The following is a 19,234-nucleotide window of genomic DNA, read 5'->3' on the forward strand; positions in this document are numbered from 1 at the left end:
TCTAAGAAGATTTGTGGAAACAAATAAAATGAAATGAACAGAAACAAAATAGAAATATGACGATTTAGTGAGTCTACGACTGAAATATATCAAATATCAAGTCAACGTTGGAATTAAATTGAAATCCAGATTTCACCAAGCCTAGGGCTGCACCACATGAAATAATATGAAAACATTGTGAATTTGAAGCACCAAAGAATGCATAATATTACGTTAGTACATCATAAATGGGTAAATTGTTGAATAAACTTCATCTATTATCGGTTAAACTATCTGAAAAGTAAAGTGACTACTTGCACACCAACTGAATATATATATCATCCCTGGAAATGATAAAATGTGGACAGAGTACTTATGCTTCAGGCAATGAATTTGCCTCAAATTGTCAAAAATCACTAAAAGAAAAACACTGAAGTTGTTTTTACTCTACCTAAACCACCATTCGTTCATTATTAGCCTTTATTACACACTGTCCTTTGGCATAATGCTTGTTGCAAATACTTGAGATAAGCTTAAATGGGAATATTCAGTAGTCGGGACATGACTTAGCAAAGCATTATACTCAATCAAAGCAATAAAATATGCCTGTCAAGTATTGCTTTCTCAAGTTTGAGTAGCATAGGGCCGCATCTTACAAATAGTTACGATTGATCCAATCAATCGCAACTATGGAAAGCCAGCAAAGTCAACAGATGCAATCCATGTTTGCTCAATTTTTTTCTAGATACAAATGTATATCCATAAATTCATTGACTTGTCAGTTTGGTGTGTTCTCATTTGTTTACAAAGGACATTTTGCACATTTCCTATAGAAAAAAATTATGACACTGACGGATTTCCATAGAATTACGATTGATTGGATCAATTGTAAGTCTTTGTAAGACGGGCCCCTGATTTGGGGATAATGATGTATGACGGAAGAGAGAGAGAGAGGGAAGGGGGGGGGGGGGAGGATGGGAGAATATGGATATGAAAGAGTTGAATTAGATATGTGCAGTCATGTGCATAGTATCAATTACAACAAATTCATAATGCATATTCTGAACACACTATACCATTGAATGGTGGAACTAATACAAAACCAGGACAATATTTTCCCTTGTCAATGAGAAATGCAGAAATACAGAAGATAATAAATAGGAAGATAAATAAAATGAATCAAAATTATTAACTTGAATAAATAAATAGCTCTATGTACAAGATAACACTATCAGCATTAAATAATTAATTTGTTGAAAAAGCAAAATCAAGATAAACAAAGTTAAACTAAAAAAGTTTCCCAGAAGATGAAAAATATTACTGATGGTGATTAATACCCCCCATCAACAAGCTAAAGAAATACCTGGCATGTGAAAATATGTGTCTTCACTCATTATAGACCAATGTGTGTTCAAAATCTCATGAGCACTGGGCAAAACCTGAGAAAGTAGTTAGTTTGCTCAAAAGATTTTCTCCCTGATTTATTGCCATCATATGATGTAACCATGGCAATGCATTACGTACCCCATGCATTTGGAAAAATGTGACCTGCACATCTTCACTCCAAGATCAATGCATTTGCTAAGTCTTATGAGCATTCAACAGAAACTGAGGAGGAAGTTGCATCCACAATATTTGCATGTAATTGGCAGGCCAAAGAAGAGTTTTCAAAAATCTTGGATCAGACGATGGTTTACTTGGTGAATCAATCTGAGATCTGTTTTGCAGGGAATTTTGGAGTGTGAGCATTGAGCCCTATAGCTGTTGCTTTGGGATAGATGTAAAGATGACTTTCTCAAACTCTTTGGTCAGACAGTTCTTTGTCTAGTTAAGCTGTTGTTGAGGATCTGTTCCGCCAGGATACCTTGGAGCACAAGGGTTTTTTCTAAGGCTGTCACTTCTGAAGAATGAGTTTCCCCAAATCTGGTATCAGAGAGTTGATTGTTTAGTGAAGTTGTTGAAGATCTTTATAACTAGGAGAAGGCTGCTTACTTCTAATAAGGATATTGCTTTCGAGGATAGATGCAAAGACAAGTTACTCAAAATCTTGTATTAGAGAAAGTTGTCTGCTTGGTAAATTGGTTGAATGTCTATGTAACTAATGAAGCCTGGAGCCAACTGGGTAGATAGGGGGAAAAATACAAAGGAACTTTTCCTGAAATCTTGGTCAGACAGTCGTTTTCTTGGTAAATCTAATTAGCCAGGGTACATCGGAGGATACTGGTCTATAGTCAGGATGTTACTTCAGGAACAATGTAAAGAAGGGTATCTTGACATCTTGTTTCAGATGATTGTGTTTATCTGGTGAAGCAATTAAAGATTTGTCCAGCCAGAGTTTCTTAGACCAAGCTAGGTAGGTCAAGTTTGTTAGGAGGTAAGGAGGGCTGCTTTGAGGGAATGATACAAAAAAGAGTTTCTCAGAATCTTTGGTCAGACAGTCGTCTGTTTCGTGAAGCGGTTGAAGATCTGTTTAGCCAGAGTATCCTGAAGCATGCTCGGTAGGTCATAAGGATGTTGCTTCGGAGGGAAGATGAGTTTCTTGAAAGTTTCATTCTTGGCAAGGAGTTCTGGCATGTTCAGCAGGAAGAACCAGTGGCAATATTCCAAAAGAGACTCGGCTCCATATAACTGGACAGAAATAAAAAACAGATAGGAAAATATTTTGTTGAGAGACCAGTTATAATAAACCAGCAGGGATGTAGTCAAAGCCGTTAATTCTGAATTACGAGGTCGTTAGATAAACCTTTTCCCAAAAGAATTTGAATACGACTTGTGCTGAGGCAAATGCCATCAAAATGTGGCCTCAAGTACATCCCTGTTAATGAGTTTTTTTAAATGAATTGACCATGGTACTCGTAAGAGTTTTAAATTGATGTTTGGTTGTTTTTCTTATTGCATAAAATCAGAGAAACCCTTGGAAGGATAACAGCCACATACAAGCAGGTATAAGTAGCTTAGTCTAGAAATGTGGATTACAAAAAAGAATAAAATCATACTTGGGGAAGGGGTGTATATTGTCCCCCTTATCCCCAAGTATTCGTGGGGGGTTGGGGAGCTGGGTCAGAATAACATAATCATCTTAGGTGCGTACCCTGCTTGTCTATATTTACAGGGGCTTGTCCGTGGGGGGGGGAAATCTATTGTCATTCGACGGTATCAAATTAAATACTTACTCTGGCTTGTCTGTAGACTGTTGTAGCATTATCCCAGGCGAGATCAATGCTCAGTAACCTCTCGCAGTGAAGCTGAAGACCGGTCAATACAAAATGATTAGCAGCTGCCAGTAACTGTAGACAACAGAGAATGGTGAACATTTTAAACATAAATGTAAGTTGTGGCAACAATCTAAACATTAAAACAGAATCCAATAAAATGACCACCCAGTGGAGTGTTGTGGCCCAGTGGAATAGTCTTCTGACTTTGAAACAGAGGGTCGTGGGTTCGAATCCCAGCCATGGCGCAATTTCCTTCAGCAAGAAGGCGCGATAGCTCAGTCGGTAGAGCAAGTGATTCGTATTCCGGTGACCCGGGTTCGAATCTCACTTGATGCGCTAGTGCCCTTTGGTAAGGCATTAATCCTCAGTACCAGGTCCTTCGGAGAGGACCTTAAGCCGTCGGTCCTCTGGTTGCTTGCTTACAAGCATTCATGCTTTCTTACCAATCAGGTAAAAAAAAAATCACCAATCACCACCAAATTTATCCATATTTCAGTATTTTCAAGGCTGAAAATCATTATTTTGGTGAGGAAATTAGTATTTTCACAGGAATACCATAGGACAACACAAACTGAAATTTAATAAATCAGTATTTTGCATGAAACCATCAGTATTCTTCTCTATTTTCAGTACTAAATACAGATAAACAGTACTACTTGGCAGCTCTGTTTTCAATGAACATACAATTATGCATAATTTTAAAACATGAACTGCATACAACCCCCAATTCAGAAGGCAAATATACATGTAATGCAGTCACTACTAAACCAGTGGAATGAGATTCTACTCGATATAATGAAAATGGGGCAACAAAGAATAAAATATTGAGCATGCGACCAAAATACATTTCTCCTGTACATGTAGTAAGAAGCAAATATTTGACAACACTTCCATTAATTACCTCCCAAGCAAGTGCACATTCAGTACACATACTGAGAGAAGAGATATTTTCAGTCAAGGAAAATTCAGACAAAGTGCATTAAGCAGTGCTATTATGGCTGATCCAGTAAGATAGCTGGGACATTCAATATTGAACAAGCTAAGATTAGAAAATAAAACTGATCACTGAGCAGAGAGTTCAATATTAGACGATCCAAAATGGGAATGCAAACTAGGCCACAAGCGGCCTTGTATCACTAAACTTAGCGATTGACCATAGGACTGATTTCTATGATTGGTTCCATTGATTATTGTGAATGATCAATTTTAAAAATCAGCCCGACGATTAATCACAAACCTTTATGTTAACTAAGCCACCAAGCAGACATGTTTGAGGGAAATCAACATCACCCTGGCTAATTAATAGGCTAAAATTTCAAACCACTTCACGAAGCAAGTCAGCTACCAGGCAGACATATTTGAGGGAACTCAACATCACCCTGGCTAATTAATAGGCTAAAATTTTAAACCATTTCATGAAGCAAGTCAGCGCTGACAAGTTTTCATTCTCTCCTTCTCTGTGTTACTATAGTAACATTCAGAGACTGGTTTCTTTCAGCCAATCAAAACCACGGATTTCACGAACATCGACAAAACTGAATATATTGTCAAAATGAAAACCCCATGGCTCAACATCATAATCAAAGTGAAGTGTTTTTTTTTTCAAATTTAGTTTGAAAAATAACAAAGGTATGACATATATATGCCACTGTGCATGACTTTTTATAAAAGGCAGAAATTCATTATTGTGCAATTAAATGGAGTAAATGGCTTTCTCAATTTTTTTAAGTAAATCATTTGAAGGGAAGCATTGATATATTGCTGTGATATATGGCTGAATACACACCTCGGGAAGTTCAGATGGCTTGACGTGAAGATTCTCTGTGCTTCCATTATAAAGGTACTGCATCAAAAGCTATAGATGGATAGAGAGACACACACACATAGAGACAGAGAGAGTGACACAGAGAAAAGAAAAATATAGAGGGGGGGGGGGTGAGGGAGGAAAAGATTAAGAAAGAGAACAACAAGCAAGAGAGAGAAACAGAGTGGAATCATACAAGAGGAAGCAAGGGAGGAAAAAAGAGAATAGTTAAACAGACTATGGTAGTGGATCGTATTACCGAACACTTTTCATGAATTCAATCATATCAAACACATTATTCGCATAAAATTCATCAAAGTTTCACCATAAATACACATTACCTACAAAATATAAATATGTAAAAATTTTGCCGAAATCATTTGTCTTGTTTACTATATTAGCTTCCAATCAGACCCCTCTTTGCATGTGAAATATTTTGGTCAATTGAAAAAGGTATCGTATCATCGAATGTGTGTTTTATATGGGAAAATTTGAGAAAACAACAAAATCAACGATGAGCTATTTTGACCATATTTTATCATTTTTAGAATATTAAGACTATGAAAATGTGTTTTTGACCATTTTCAGCATTTTTCTATTCAAGTTCCCTTTGGAAGGATGTTGCAAAGTTTTGAGAGTATGAAATTATTTTCTGACGCGTACAATGCGCACGTTCGGTAATACAAGGCCGGTCAGTAATAAATTAATCACTATAAATATATAAATATGCATTTTCAATGTATATACATACTATCACTACCATCACTGAGAACAATAATACAATCTAATACTTGATTTACTTGAAATACAAACTCACACGGTGACATATTTCAACTCAAGAATACATGTAATAATTAGGCAATGGATGGACGGAAAATTGATAAATTGAAAATTAAGTATATTGAACAAATAAATCGAGGAAATTTCAACAGCTCAGTCACATTTGATCTTTTGACTCATTCTTTACATATTTCCATAGGCTTAATTTGGACAATGACCACCAGTTAATAGTAGGCAGCATACTTGACTGTACTGCATGTATTTACACATGATATCCTTAATGGTTCCTGTAATACTGATCACATGATAGGATATATGACAATGAAGTACATGTACTAGTATCATAAAAAAGTATGTGATAGGGAAACTTTCACTTTCACATAAGAGGGAATTTCATCAAGTTTATCCAACGTATCTGGGTCTAGTCTCACAAACTGTTACGATTGATCCAATCAAACTCAACTCCAGTTTTGATTGATCCAATTAATCTCAACTCTAGTTACAATTGAACCAATTAATCTCAACTCTATGGAAATCCATCATCAATATCAGAATTTTTCTACACGAAATTTGCACAATGTCAATTGTAAATAAAGAGAAGCACACTGAATTTTCAAGAAATCAATGAATGTATCAATATACATATCTAGAAAATATTTTGAAAAACATGCAATTTAGATGTTGCTGGCTTTCCATAGTTGTGGTTGATCGGATCAATCGCAACTCTTTGTATAACGGGAGCCCTGATGTTTTCTAAGAATGGCAGCTAAACTTGAAATTTGATCAAAACAGAGATCACATGCTTCCTTTGAGGCTTTTATTTTTTTGTTTTGATGTTCCAATAAGTTCATGCATTTTTTTCAAGGCTTTTTCCCCTTTTGGTTTGACGGTTTCACTAAGAATAGAAACTAAAATATTCTCTCTTCCTCCTCTAAAATCTGTTTTCTTTTGATTTCTTCTTCTACCATATGTTTTTTCCTGCTTATTTTCTTTCCTATCAACTTAATGTTTCTTCTCAATTATTATTTTTTCATATCATTTATTTTCTTTCTCTATTCTGCCTTTTTTAAAACTCTTTTTTTGTTGTACTTGTGTATGTGTGTGTTGGGGGGGGGGTGTTTCTTTTTTTAAACAAATTTATATATATGTACCTTTATCTTCCCTTATTATTATTAATATTACTATTATTGGGTATTTTTCATTTTTATTCATTTATTTTATTATCTATTATTATTATAATTATTATTCTCATTCGTATTATTCATTTATTTATTATTTTTTTTTTATTTAATTATTTTTTTTTTTGGGGGGGGGGATCTGAAGAAGGTCAACCTACTTTTGTACCTCCAAATATGTAACTCCACCCATGATCACCATGGCAACTTACCTGAAAGATATGATAGCTAAACTCTGTGATCTCCACGATGGGTTTCTGAGGGTCCAACATGCGATCCGAAAGCATGGCCTTAAAGCGTTTGGATGCCGTCACCAGGACGATCTTGTGGGCGTAGAACCTACGACCTTCCACCACGAAGGTCACATCCGACATCTCAGGGTTGTTGATGTATTGAGGATCTTGAGATAGAACACAAAAAGAAATAACATTGGAAGAGAGACGTACAATGTACATGTATGGTTTACACTCACTTAGACAGTGGTATACCACTTGCACTAATCCTATTTGGTCTTCTATCAAGGTGATCTTATTGGTGATTGGGCGACTTCACACTTGGGCTAATACCCAATATTACTTAGGGGGTGTTGCAAGAAAATATTTGCAATCAATCGCAAATATTCTGTTGCAATTTTACAGTTGATTGATCACTATTAACTGTAGCAAATCATATTACACTCCTTGTTTCATGGAGCAGATTAGCAATCGATCGCAAATTTGCAATTAATTGCAAGGCACACGCTTGATTTCAAGAACAAAAATAGACTTGCAATTGATCACAAGTTTCTTGAGACGCCCCATTAGTATGCTGATCTTTGTCAACTGAAAATGTAGTTGATAAGTGGTTTCTCTAATACAAAGATACCAGCTTACCTATCCTTGCCCCATGCATAGCATCTGGTGTAGGGATGTCACTTATCTTATCCGTACCCATAAGGAGAGGGAAGATGTTCGCAAGCTGTTTGCTCACCAGGTCATTCTGAAAAGATGTAACAATCAACAAACAATATTAGCAATTGAATTTTTTTTTAATCCAAAAAGTGATTTTTTTTTATGTATCATTCATATATGATTATTATACATGGAACCATTCTTTGACTTATCATTCAAAATATGTGACATGGGGCTTGAACCACTGCAGCAATTCTTCGCTTTTCCTGCATGCTTTCCTTGTTCTACCTGTCTGATCACTGACTTGAGAAAAGTCCACAAGAGTGGAAAAAAGTTTACCAACAACAGGTTGATAAAACATAATCATTCCTAATTTTCATTCCTTAAAGTTTTCTACATCATAAGGGATTGTATTCCGGGCAAAGATGAGATAAGTGAAAAGCCAATCTGTCGTACCTTACTCTGCCTGAAGATCTCAAACATGAGCGGCAGCCCGTCCCGGATCAGCTCCTCGTAATCGTCCTCGACTGGGATGGATCCAAAGTCTCGGAACAAACACTGGATGATGGCCAACCGATGGAAGTACTTGGCCGTCCGAAGGGTCTCCAGCCAACAGTGGAAGGTCCATGGGACACCAAGGCTCCGGAGCTCCATGGCGATGTCTAGGAAACCATGCTCGCAGCTGTGGTACATTGCTTCCTGCAGGCCAGTGGAAGAGCAAGAAGATTGGGAATTGGAGAGGCATCAAATAATCAAGAACTGAATACTTGAGAGTAGATGGATCCTCAACTAAATGCAGTCAACATTTATGCCACTTAGGACCAATAGTGTTTAGCCATTATAGTGATTTCGACCTCGACAACTTGGATACTAGACCAAATGGGTCTAGTCAAAGTGATTTTAGACCTAAGTAACAATAAATTTTAAAAAATTCTTCAGTATTGGGCAAATTTTTCATTTCATATTTGGTCTTTTAATATATTTCTAATTGAAGTGGAAAGCACAATACTGTTGGGTGCATGATACAGTTAATCCTTCAATGGATATGACATTACAATCACTTAGCAAGATACAAGCTAGATGATCTAACAAGGATCGCCATAGAAGTAGAAGATATCATACCAAATGGGTCAAGTAAAAGTGGTTTAGACCTACACAATTTTGTTAGTGGACCATGTGATATACAGTCATGTGGCTCTTAATTGACTACATACCTGTAGCATAAGTGCAATCTTGTTCTTCCTCGCTTTGCTAGCTTTCCGTTCCTTTGGCCCATCGGAGCCCTCGGCTAAGATCTCCTCCAGAGATAAGATGTCCGACGATCGGATCAATCGAGGCTGTTCTAGAAGCTTACGTAAAATATTTCTAATAAAGGGAGATTAAAACAGGAAGTGCGAGAAAGTATTATGAAATGCAGTCAGGGTCATAACAACAAAGTTATATCATGAAAGATAGGACACAGTGCAACATACTTTTACCAAAGATAGTACACAGTGCAACATACTTTTAACAAAGATAGTACCCAGTGCAACATACTTTTACCAAAGATAGTACACAGTGCCATGCTACATGTATTTCACCAAATATAGCACCCAGTGCAATGCACTTTTACCTAATATTTTATCTTACACATACTGCAGCAAATTTCGGAAATGCCCATTGTGACTAAACGGATCAATTTGAGAGATTTAACACCAACTTGTGATATAATAGGCAGAACTATGATTCCTGGAAGGGGGGGGGGTGACATATAATGAATATAAACATGAAGGTTAATACATTTATTGATGAAAAATTGGGAACATCTGGGAAAGTGTTTCATGAAACAAAATAGTCATTAATTTTCACTGACAAATTCACTCTGAGCCAATCAGATGCAAGGATTTCAGTAGCTTGTAACAATATGGCACTGACTGTTTGTTTTCTGAGAGTGCTCCCAAGGTTTTATTACCTATGGCCATGTGCAGCAGCAAGAGCAAATGAGTTGCCATGTCCTTTACTGGTGATCCCATTTCTATGCAATGTTGTGAGGTAGGGGTCTGCTCCCTTATCTAATAGAAGACACACCAGCTCGTGGTAACCTGGAAAGAGAAAAGGTCAGAGAGAGAGAGAAATAATGGGAATTAGATATAGGTGATGTCCATTTCCATAGGTGGAAGCGTCGTGGTGTAGCGGTTCTGACTCTCGCCTTGTAAACAGAGGGTTGTGTGTTCGAATCCCACAGCGGTCTAGCGTCCGTTGGCAAGGCGTTAATCCACACTTTGCCACTCTCGACCCTGGTGCTAAATGGGTACCCGGTAGGATGCGAAAGATATTGTATGTTTGATTTTGCCAGCGCCATAATGAGGCTGCGATGAATGCAAGGAATGCTCCCTAGGGAGTGGAAATTGTGCACTTTTCGTGCGGGATTGAAATGAATCCAATGACCGGGGTAATAATATGCTGTAATGCGCTTTGGGCCATTCTGGGAAAAGCGCTTTATAAAAATTGGCTATTATTGTTATTATTATTATTACTGCAATTTGGGGACAATTCCATTTACTTGTACATCTGACCCCATTTTTGGCCATTCTCATTTTATTCCATGAACTGTTCAAGATATCAACCTTCCACACAAACAAAATTTTAGGAATGCCCCCCCCAATCTTTGGAGGTCAAAGGAACATACTTTGTGGATTAAATTCAGGATAAAATCTACTAATGATTTCACTTCAGTAAGCAGACTCAGACTTTTCTTCAGATGACTCACTATTTTTCATGGCGTTTGTTTCTGTGATAGTTGTGGATTTCTGTTAATTTTCGATGGATTCAAACACTTCAACATTTTCCAGAACTGTAACTTTAATTATAAAAAACCCACAAAGATATAAGATGGTAATTCAATGAATACCTGCTGCCGATGCTAGCTGTAATGGTGAGTGTGTATAATTCTCTCCAGGGGCACCTTCTACGTTAGCACCGGCGTCTAATAATAACTGAACAAAAGAAAGAAACGAATGATAAATTAATGAAATCACTGACTCTCATATTTAGTATTAGTGTTATACGAAAAGTTGAGAAATAGATTGAAAACACATTTATTCACCATTTTGTAAACAATGTAAGAACCCAGTGCTCTCCCTCCATCTCCACTCCTTTTGTGAAAAGCGCTTAGAGACATGCAACTTTGCTTATGTACTTTGCGCTATACAAAAACGTTTCATTATTATACTGATTTTCAATCTTTTGATAGTACACATCTTAAAATATCTCATAATAACTGAAGAAAAAAGTGCATAAGGCATTGTGACATGTACCTATATTTCAAGCTATGTGAGGGAAGTAACACATTGATGCAGAGATTTCAGCCTTGGATATGTCTTTCAGATGAAGACTGTTTAAGATGAAAATTGTTATAAGTTTTGACAATCAGTTTTTTACAATGTGAATCTTTTTTTTGTGGCATTTTCTGCATTTATTTGAATGGATATAGACAAGACAAATTTACAACGCACGAAACTTAATCATAATATGGCATAAAGTACAGGGGTAAGACATAAATACAATGTAGAAGCACAACTTTTTAGTAATTATCGTTAATATATAGCGTGATATATATCGTGACATATCGTTGATATATATCATTATGTTATAATTTGTATTTCCCCCTTTTATGTTCAATGTTTATACATGTATCTGGTATTCAGGATTCATTACATCATGCATTTCACAATATCATATATATTCAGTTTCCAGATTTTTGTAAAGGTGGCAGCGCTAATAAGACTTTCCCTTTCTAGTTGCCTCCTCATTCATTTATAAATTATGTACACTCTTTTTCAACTGTTTTCCAGATTTTATCATTGTATTATTTGCAATTTTCCCCATGTAATTTATGTTAACTTTGTATGTGCCTTGTTTTGTTTTTATGAAGAATGGAATAAATGCTTTCAAATAAAAAAAAAATTAATGGGAAAATATGTAGAGGCAAAACGATAGGTCCTATGGCAAAATAATGCTTGAAAGGCAGCCAAAAAAAAGGGGGGGGGGGGGAGGGCTACATGGAAACCAATTGAAAATGCCCTAGAAAAGGAAACAAAAATACACTGGAAAAAACACGGATGAGGCTGTATACCTGAGCTATAGCTGTATGTCTGTGAGCTACTGCAAACGATAGAGCTGTCCAATGTCTGATCGTAGGATGGATACAGGGATACTTCTGATGACTACTTGGGACCTTCATAGGAAATAAGAATATAAAGTAGACTCTACATAAGTCAACTTTCCATAAGTTGAAGTATTATGCCATACCAGAATATGCAAAGTATGTGTTATCAATACCGTTTATTGAAGTCGAGTTTTGCTTTAGTTGAAGAGATGTGGTCACAAGAGATAAGAATTTGCAAAGTCGTCAAGAAATAAGATAATGATGTAAACAACAATAATGACAGCCATAGTGGGCGCGTCGTGGTCTAGTGGTTCTGACTTTTGCCATTCAAACAGAGGGTCATGGATTATCCTAGCCATGGTGTGTTTTCTTTCAGCAAGAAATTTATCCACACTGTGCTGCACTCGACCCAGGTGACGTGAATGGGTACCCGGCAGGATTAATTCCTTGCATGCACTGAGCGCTGGTGATGGTAGCTCAAGGTAAAGCCTGGGTAATAATAGCTGTGATAGCTATAGCTGTGACAACGACCATAGTCAATTAGTCACAATGATAATTATATCTAATCACAAGACCATGCTCATGAGAATTCCACCTAGTGCAGAGTCATCTATGGAACCAATTTCTACCCAATTTGTGCTGTGATCATCTTTCATCATGCTCCGTCTTGATATGTTATTAGACACAATGAAAAACTTTAAAAAATCTGCATTTTATTCATGACCCACACTTCAGTACTCCATGTTGGCCTTTTAAGTATGACCTAATCAGATCTTCATGGACACCCCCAGGCCACCAGTTATGTGTACAGATATGCATAACTTATAAAGAACTTTGTGAAACACCCCTGCCCCCCACCCCCCCCCCCCCCCCCCCCCCCTCTCTCTGTTGTGATAGACCCAATAGGCAATACTCACGGTAAGATTAGGTTTAGCACCATTGTCTAATAATATCTGGACCATTGCTTCGTCGCCTCTCGCACACGCTAACATTAACGCTGTCATACCCTGCAATGAAACAGCAATGCGGGACCAACGTAAATTTAGTTTGATAAAAACCTTGACAACAGAATCAAAACCAGTGATTCAACATTTCATCTTACATCAATTAATACATTAGGAATGTTGCTACAGGATTTACCAGTATAAAAGTTGGTCAAAAATTAATCTAAAGTTGTTTTTTATATGAATGGAAAAGGTGATCCTAGGCTCTGATTTAAAATGTTTCTCAACTTGTTGCAATTAAACAGCTAAAACCTATAGAATTACTTGACTAAATGAAGAATTAAAAAAATTGAAAGAAAGAAGAGAAAAACATGTTCTGAAAATTTAGGTTCCCTCAAGCATAAGATGTGCATAATCAGTCAAGATGTTTTGGGAACATTCAATAAGAAAATGACCTCAAAAGAATTCTAAATAATTCCATGTCTTTCTTTAGGGTTAAACTCTTGATTTCAGGTGCTTTAGTCGGTCTACAATGAAAGCTGCATAATGTAATCTAACAAGTCCAAGTTTCTTCTGTTCTAGGACTAGTACGCTTGGTCTAATCACCTGTTCACTAACGGTATCAATCCCATCTGGTCCTAGCAGAACAGCAGCGTTTGGGACCAGGTCCGTTCTCCCGCAGGCCAGCATACGGAATCCTAGATCCTGCTGGAAACGAGCCGTGGACTGGCTTGCATCTAGGTGTCTCGAGGAACAGAGGGACTCATCCATTCTAATAGTGGATAGATATAGATAGAGAAAACATAAGGTGAGGGAGGGGAGAATATGGATATTAGCTATACTTGAATATGTTGATAATAATAATAACCACGATTTAAATACGCTTTCAAACAATTATTTTGTGTAAAGGTATACTCCGTCCAATTAACAGAGTATACTTCGTATAAAGAGAAAGACAAACTTTAGCCTGCATTGTGTAACTTTGCTTGTTTTTCAATAAAATTACATATATATATTACAAAGTGCTTTCCGAAACATCAGATAAGCGAAGGTTGAATAGAATATGCAGACTTTCATTAACGTTTATTAAAACCAAATTGTAAAAATTATTTGATGCCACCTATATACAGGTGCTCTCTATAACATAGCTCTTTCTAAATAAGCAATGTTATACAGAGCAATATTTTCCAGTTTTTTTGCTAGAAACCCCACTTTTAGCAGGGAACCCTCCTTTACCGGAAGGGTATTCAAGGCTTACGAAAATAAGCCCCGATAATCAGAGGCAGCTACTCCCCTAAGCGCCTTGATCATTAAATCAAAATGGAAAAGACACTACATTTTATAAATCATATGTAGCATTATTACCATTATGAAATAGAGCAATTAGTAAAATGTTTACAAAAAGATTTATAACATGGCCTGATCAAACTTCAGGCTTGCACTTTTGAATATTTATAGGTTGATCTCGAGAATATCCCAGGGGGGCCAGTCAAATATTTTGCTGTACACACGCGTGGCCAAAAAACATGTTTAAAGGGGTGTTTTTTTTTCAGTTTTCAGTGCGTGGACTCGTTAAGGGTATCAAAAACACAGATTTTCAAGAAAAAGGGTGGTTTTGAAAGACTGGTCAATGGTCAATCGCGGGGTCCAACGTATTTAGGGTATGCTTTTCCCTAAAGCTCTTTTTAAAAAGACTAGCCAAACGTGTTTAGGGTATGCTTTTTTTCCCCCGAGGTCATATTTTGACGACAACTTGTCTAGGGGTCAAAATGTGTAAATAAAGTCCGCGAAAAACTTGTTTAGGGGGGGGGTTATTTTGCACACAGAGAAAAACTCGTTTAGGGGGTGTTTGGAAATTCCTTGGTCACGCGAGTGTACAGCAATATACTCGACTGCCATCCCACCCCCCCCGGGAGAATATTAACATGTTTGGTAAGTACCTGAGAGGTCTGACCGGTGTGTCGATGCCTGGTAGTAGTAACCTTGCAGCCTGTCGGACATCATCGCTGTCTACCACACTACTCAGACGGTGTTCACAGTGGGTGCTGGCAACCCTGATCCACTCCATGAGGGGAGGAAGAACAACGTAAGGCCTGATGATGACAGAAAAATCAGAAAAGGTTCAAAATATTAAAAGAGCTAGGATCGTCATAATAATGATGACGATGATAATCATCATCATCATCACCACCATTCATGTCGTCGCTATCATCGTCATCGACATCATCACAATCATTACGATCATCACTGCCATCAACCTTTTCCAGCTTCATAATCATCACCATCATCACCATCACCATCATCATCACCATCATCATCATCATCTTCATCATCATCCCTTATCATCATCATCATCATCATCCCTTATCATCATCATCATCATCATCATCACCATCACCATCATCATCGTCGTCATCATCATCACACCATCATCATCATCATCACCATCACCATCACCATCATCATCACCATCACCATCATCATCATCATCATCATCATCATCATCATCATCACCATCATCATCATCATCATCATCATCATCATCACCATCACCATCATCATCATCATCATCATCATCATCATCACCATCATCATCATCATCATCATCATCACCATCATCATCATCATCATCATCACCATCATCATCATCCCTTATCATCATCATCACCATCACCACATCATCATCATCATCATCATCATCATCCCTTATCATCACCATCATCATCATCATCATCATCATCACCACCATCACCTTTCTGGAGTGAGTTGAACGATGGGCCTATCATCCTGGTATTCCAACTGATTGCAGCTCATAAAATGGAAGAGGGTTCTAAGACCATCCGGACTCCACGTGATTCCATTGGTCTTGTATGGTGAGTTAGTGGTACGAGTGCGACTCTGGTGAAAATGCATTGCACGGTCCACAAGGTCACCTATAGAGGGAGACAAACATATATATACGCCACTCATCAGTGTTCCCATGCACTCAATCAAAAATTTTCAACCAGTTCTGAAATGCAATATCACATCCCGCCGCATGGCACTGACAAATATATATGTATGAAATGATGATTTTATTGTCTATGTCTTCAACACCGTCTAGCTTTTGACCCCCCGATGAACAGAATACAAAAGTGTTGGATCAATGACCGGAAGGGGAAGGGTTGTCTGCATTATAAGTGAAGTACTTACATATTAAAGTACAAAAGATTGTTATCTTATTTCCTAATATATAAACATTTATGTACAGTATGCCAATATCTACATACAGTAGCACCAAATGCATATGACTTTTCTGGACACAAATTGGCTTTAAAAATTAAGAGTTGCATTTACTTATGGCTACTCTAACCCTCTATATTGTATAGCGCCACCTTATGAGCATTTATAAAAATAGTATACCCTCCATATTAAAGCAGAAAAGGCTGTTTTCAATCCCCGTTTTCACCCCTCCTGAAACTCACCAAGCTCTGCAATGCTTCCTACACACGTGACCATGAGACTTTGTTCTAATGACCGACTTATCTCAAGGGGGTCATCTAGTTTGTTGGAACAGCCACTGTTGTTTGAAACTTCATGGGGAAGAATCACTGTACCTGTTGGAGAAAAGTAGGAAAATAAAAAAAATCAATTAAATGAAATAAAAACATTTAAAGAATAAATAAATCATGAATAAAGAAGGGTAAATTGCAATTAAAGTAGTCACTTAAATATCAAAATAAGAAATTATTTTGACCGTTTACGTACCATGTCGACTGTTTTAACATTGTTTTCCATTCATAATAATGCTTCATGTATTTAATAATACTCTTGAAAATTCAATGAAACTGTGCAGAATTTAGCCTATTGTGTCTTTATCATAGAAAAATATCTGTGAATGCATTCAAATATGTTATTTATGTATGTTAAAAAGTGACAGGAAATAAGTGTAGCAAACAAGAAATAGAAAGAAATGAATTCAAGAAAGAAGATGACGAAGAAGGAAATGACAAAGAAGAGGAGAAGGAGGAGGAAAAGGAAGAGGGGGAGGAAGAGGAGGGAGGGAGAGGAGAAGTAGGAGGAATAGGAGAAGGAGGGGGAGCTAGGAAGAGGAGGAGGAAGAGGAGAGGGGAGGAGGAAGAGGGAAAGAAGGAATAGGAGAAGGAAGGGAGAGGAGGAATAGGAGGAGGAGGGAGAGGAGAAGTAGGAGTAGAAAGAGGAAAAGTAGGAGGAAGAGAAGGAGGAGGGAGAGGAGGAATAGGAGAAGGGGGAGGAGGAAGAGAAGGAAGGGGAGAAGAAGGAGGAGAAAGAGGTGAAGGAGGATGAAAGAAAGACAGAGAAGTGGAGAAGGGAGAAAGAAGAGGCAGGGGAAGAAAAAGAACGTAAAGAAAAAAAGAAGACTATGAAAAGAAAAGAGAAAAGACTAGAATTTTAATTCGTCATGAGGACGAATTAGGTGATCTGTCTCTGATTTTCATGATCATGAATACAATCACCATGTTTATTGAGATCAATACGACGCTCATATTGAAAACTAAACTTTTATTACGAAAAGAACATGTTGAATACTCTTGAAAAGAGGGAAATGAGAATATGTGAAATACATGTAGGTGTAGGCGATACACATTGTACATGTTATGAAATGATGAATGGGGTGGAGGAAAAGAAATCAAGACTTATTTTATTCAAAAAGAAGCAGTGCAGAAGCAGAAATGTCATTGGAAAAGCAAAGTATAGAATTAGATATACCATCAATATACAAGGAATCACATTATCCACCCATGGAGACCGCCCATTTAACATTCAAAAGCTCCGGTAATCAAAATCTTGGCATGTGCCACAACAAACACCTCCAAAACACTCAAGCTAAAATACCAAACAAGACAAAAACAACGTCAAAACAATGGCATTTTGCCATTAGGAACTGGACGTTGAGACGCTGTTTTGGAATCCCCAGTTCCATTGACCAGTCAATCATGCCGTTGTTTACTACCAATGGAAGACACCCCCCTTGGCGTGTCCCTGCCATGGGTTTTGTACAGGGGAGGCGGTGAAACCTGCCCCCAGGGGCGGATAGAGTTCCAGAATATGTCAAGAGGTATTTGAAATACACCAGAGAGCTAACAGGCAGACACTTCCAAAAGCTACTTTCAAGAAAATGTTTTCTAGACGTTGTTTCTCCCAGTTTTATTGTTCCTTATCTGACAATATATAAAAGCAAATATGCCACCGATAATTTTACCAGACACATCTCAAGACCTACTGAGGATTTAGCATCACTATATATTTATTTACTCTTGTAATAGGTCTATAAACCTACTAAAATTATAAATCATGTCCTCCTCATCTTAATAACATTCACACCAAGGTATTGGTCAAGAAATAAAATGATTTTCTTCTTATATGTTTCCATGCAATCCTGTTGATTAACAGATATTACAATGATATTTTTAAACCCAAAATTTACAAGTACTTCTGATTATTTGTTGAAAGGGTGTATGCATCAAGCTTATCCTATTTTATGTAAGCCTATAAATGAAGATTCACTTTGTACAGAGTTCAGTGTTCCTTTTTTTACTTTCTAGGATGGTGTTTCATAAAGCTGTTCATAATTCATGTGCAAATTTACAAACTACTAGCGACCCTTTAAGAGCAAAATCAACTCCATTGAAAAGACAGCTTCATCTCTCATCTGTCAGCAACAATTAAAACAAAAATATTTCTAAAAAAGTTAAACCATGATAACCATCCACTAAACAAACTAATCAAGCAAAGTTTCATTAAGTCAAAAACACTTTGACATGATTAAACTTACTCTTTAGATGAAGTAGAAAACGTGTTTCTAGACAATCAGCTATCAAAGGAAAATGAAATCTTTGGAACAAGTTGGATTGTGTTGAAACAGAAAAATCAAAGAATAATAACAAAGAAAGTTTGAGAAAATTGGACAAATAATGAGAAAGTTATGAGCATTTGAATATTGCAATCACTAATGCTATGGAGATCCTCCTATTGGCAATGCGACAAGGATGTGTGATGTCACATGTGAACAACTTTCCCTTTGATGGACTATAAAATACCCCCAAAATGTCTCTTTTTTATTTTTCTTATGGTGATACAAACTCTTCATCCATGATGTATTCTTTTAAAATCTGTATTACATGCTCTGCTATAAAGAATGCAAGATCTACTGAAAGATGTGATAAAAGAGGTAGTTTAAGTAAAATATATACTTAAGTAGTGGGGAGAGTTGTTCACAAGTGACATCACACATGTTCGTTGCATCGCCAATAGGCGGTTTCAAACCGCCTCGATCACAAG

The 19,234-nt window shown here is 37.1% G+C and overlaps 1 protein-coding gene across 1 annotated transcript; it reads right to left on the reverse strand.

The window, feature by feature from the left end:
- Positions 1 to 1,726: 1,726 nt before the first annotated feature.
- On the reverse strand, positions 1,727 to 17,891 carry LOC121421903 (ankyrin repeat and BTB/POZ domain-containing protein BTBD11-like). The gene is made up of 16 exons (XM_041616705.1): positions 17,789 to 17,891; positions 16,399 to 16,530; positions 15,687 to 15,867; positions 14,875 to 15,027; positions 13,541 to 13,706; positions 12,908 to 12,997; positions 11,958 to 12,059; positions 10,734 to 10,818; positions 9,795 to 9,924; positions 9,058 to 9,208; positions 8,300 to 8,542; positions 7,826 to 7,931; positions 7,166 to 7,353; positions 4,981 to 5,049; positions 3,153 to 3,266; positions 1,727 to 2,607 (listed from the first exon to the last, which is right to left on the reverse strand). The coding sequence occupies exons 1-16, from the start codon at positions 17,889 to 17,891 to the stop codon at positions 2,410 to 2,412; spliced, it is 2,211 nt and encodes a 736-aa protein (XP_041472639.1). The 3' UTR covers positions 1,727 to 2,409.
- Positions 17,892 to 19,234: the final 1,343 nt, after the last annotated feature.

Source organism: Lytechinus variegatus, chromosome 9 (assembly GCF_018143015.1).
Source record: "Lytechinus variegatus isolate NC3 chromosome 9, Lvar_3.0, whole genome shotgun sequence".
Classification (NCBI taxonomy): Eukaryota; Metazoa; Echinodermata; class Echinoidea; order Temnopleuroida; family Toxopneustidae; genus Lytechinus; species Lytechinus variegatus.

Bases quoted from the DNA above. Each gene is read 5' to 3' on its own strand.
- LOC121421903 (XM_041616705.1), bottom strand. From the start codon at position 17,891: ATGATTGACTGGTCAATGGAACTGGGGATTCCAAAACAGCGTCTCAAC. The intron at 13,707-14,874 runs GTACTTACCAAA...ATCCACTATTAG, and splicing joins ACACCGGTCAGACCTCTCAG to AATGGATGAGTCCCTCTGTT. The intron at 12,060-12,907 runs GTGAGTATTGCC...TTTCCTATGAAG, and splicing joins GTGCTAAACCTAATCTTACC to GTCCCAAGTAGTCATCAGAA.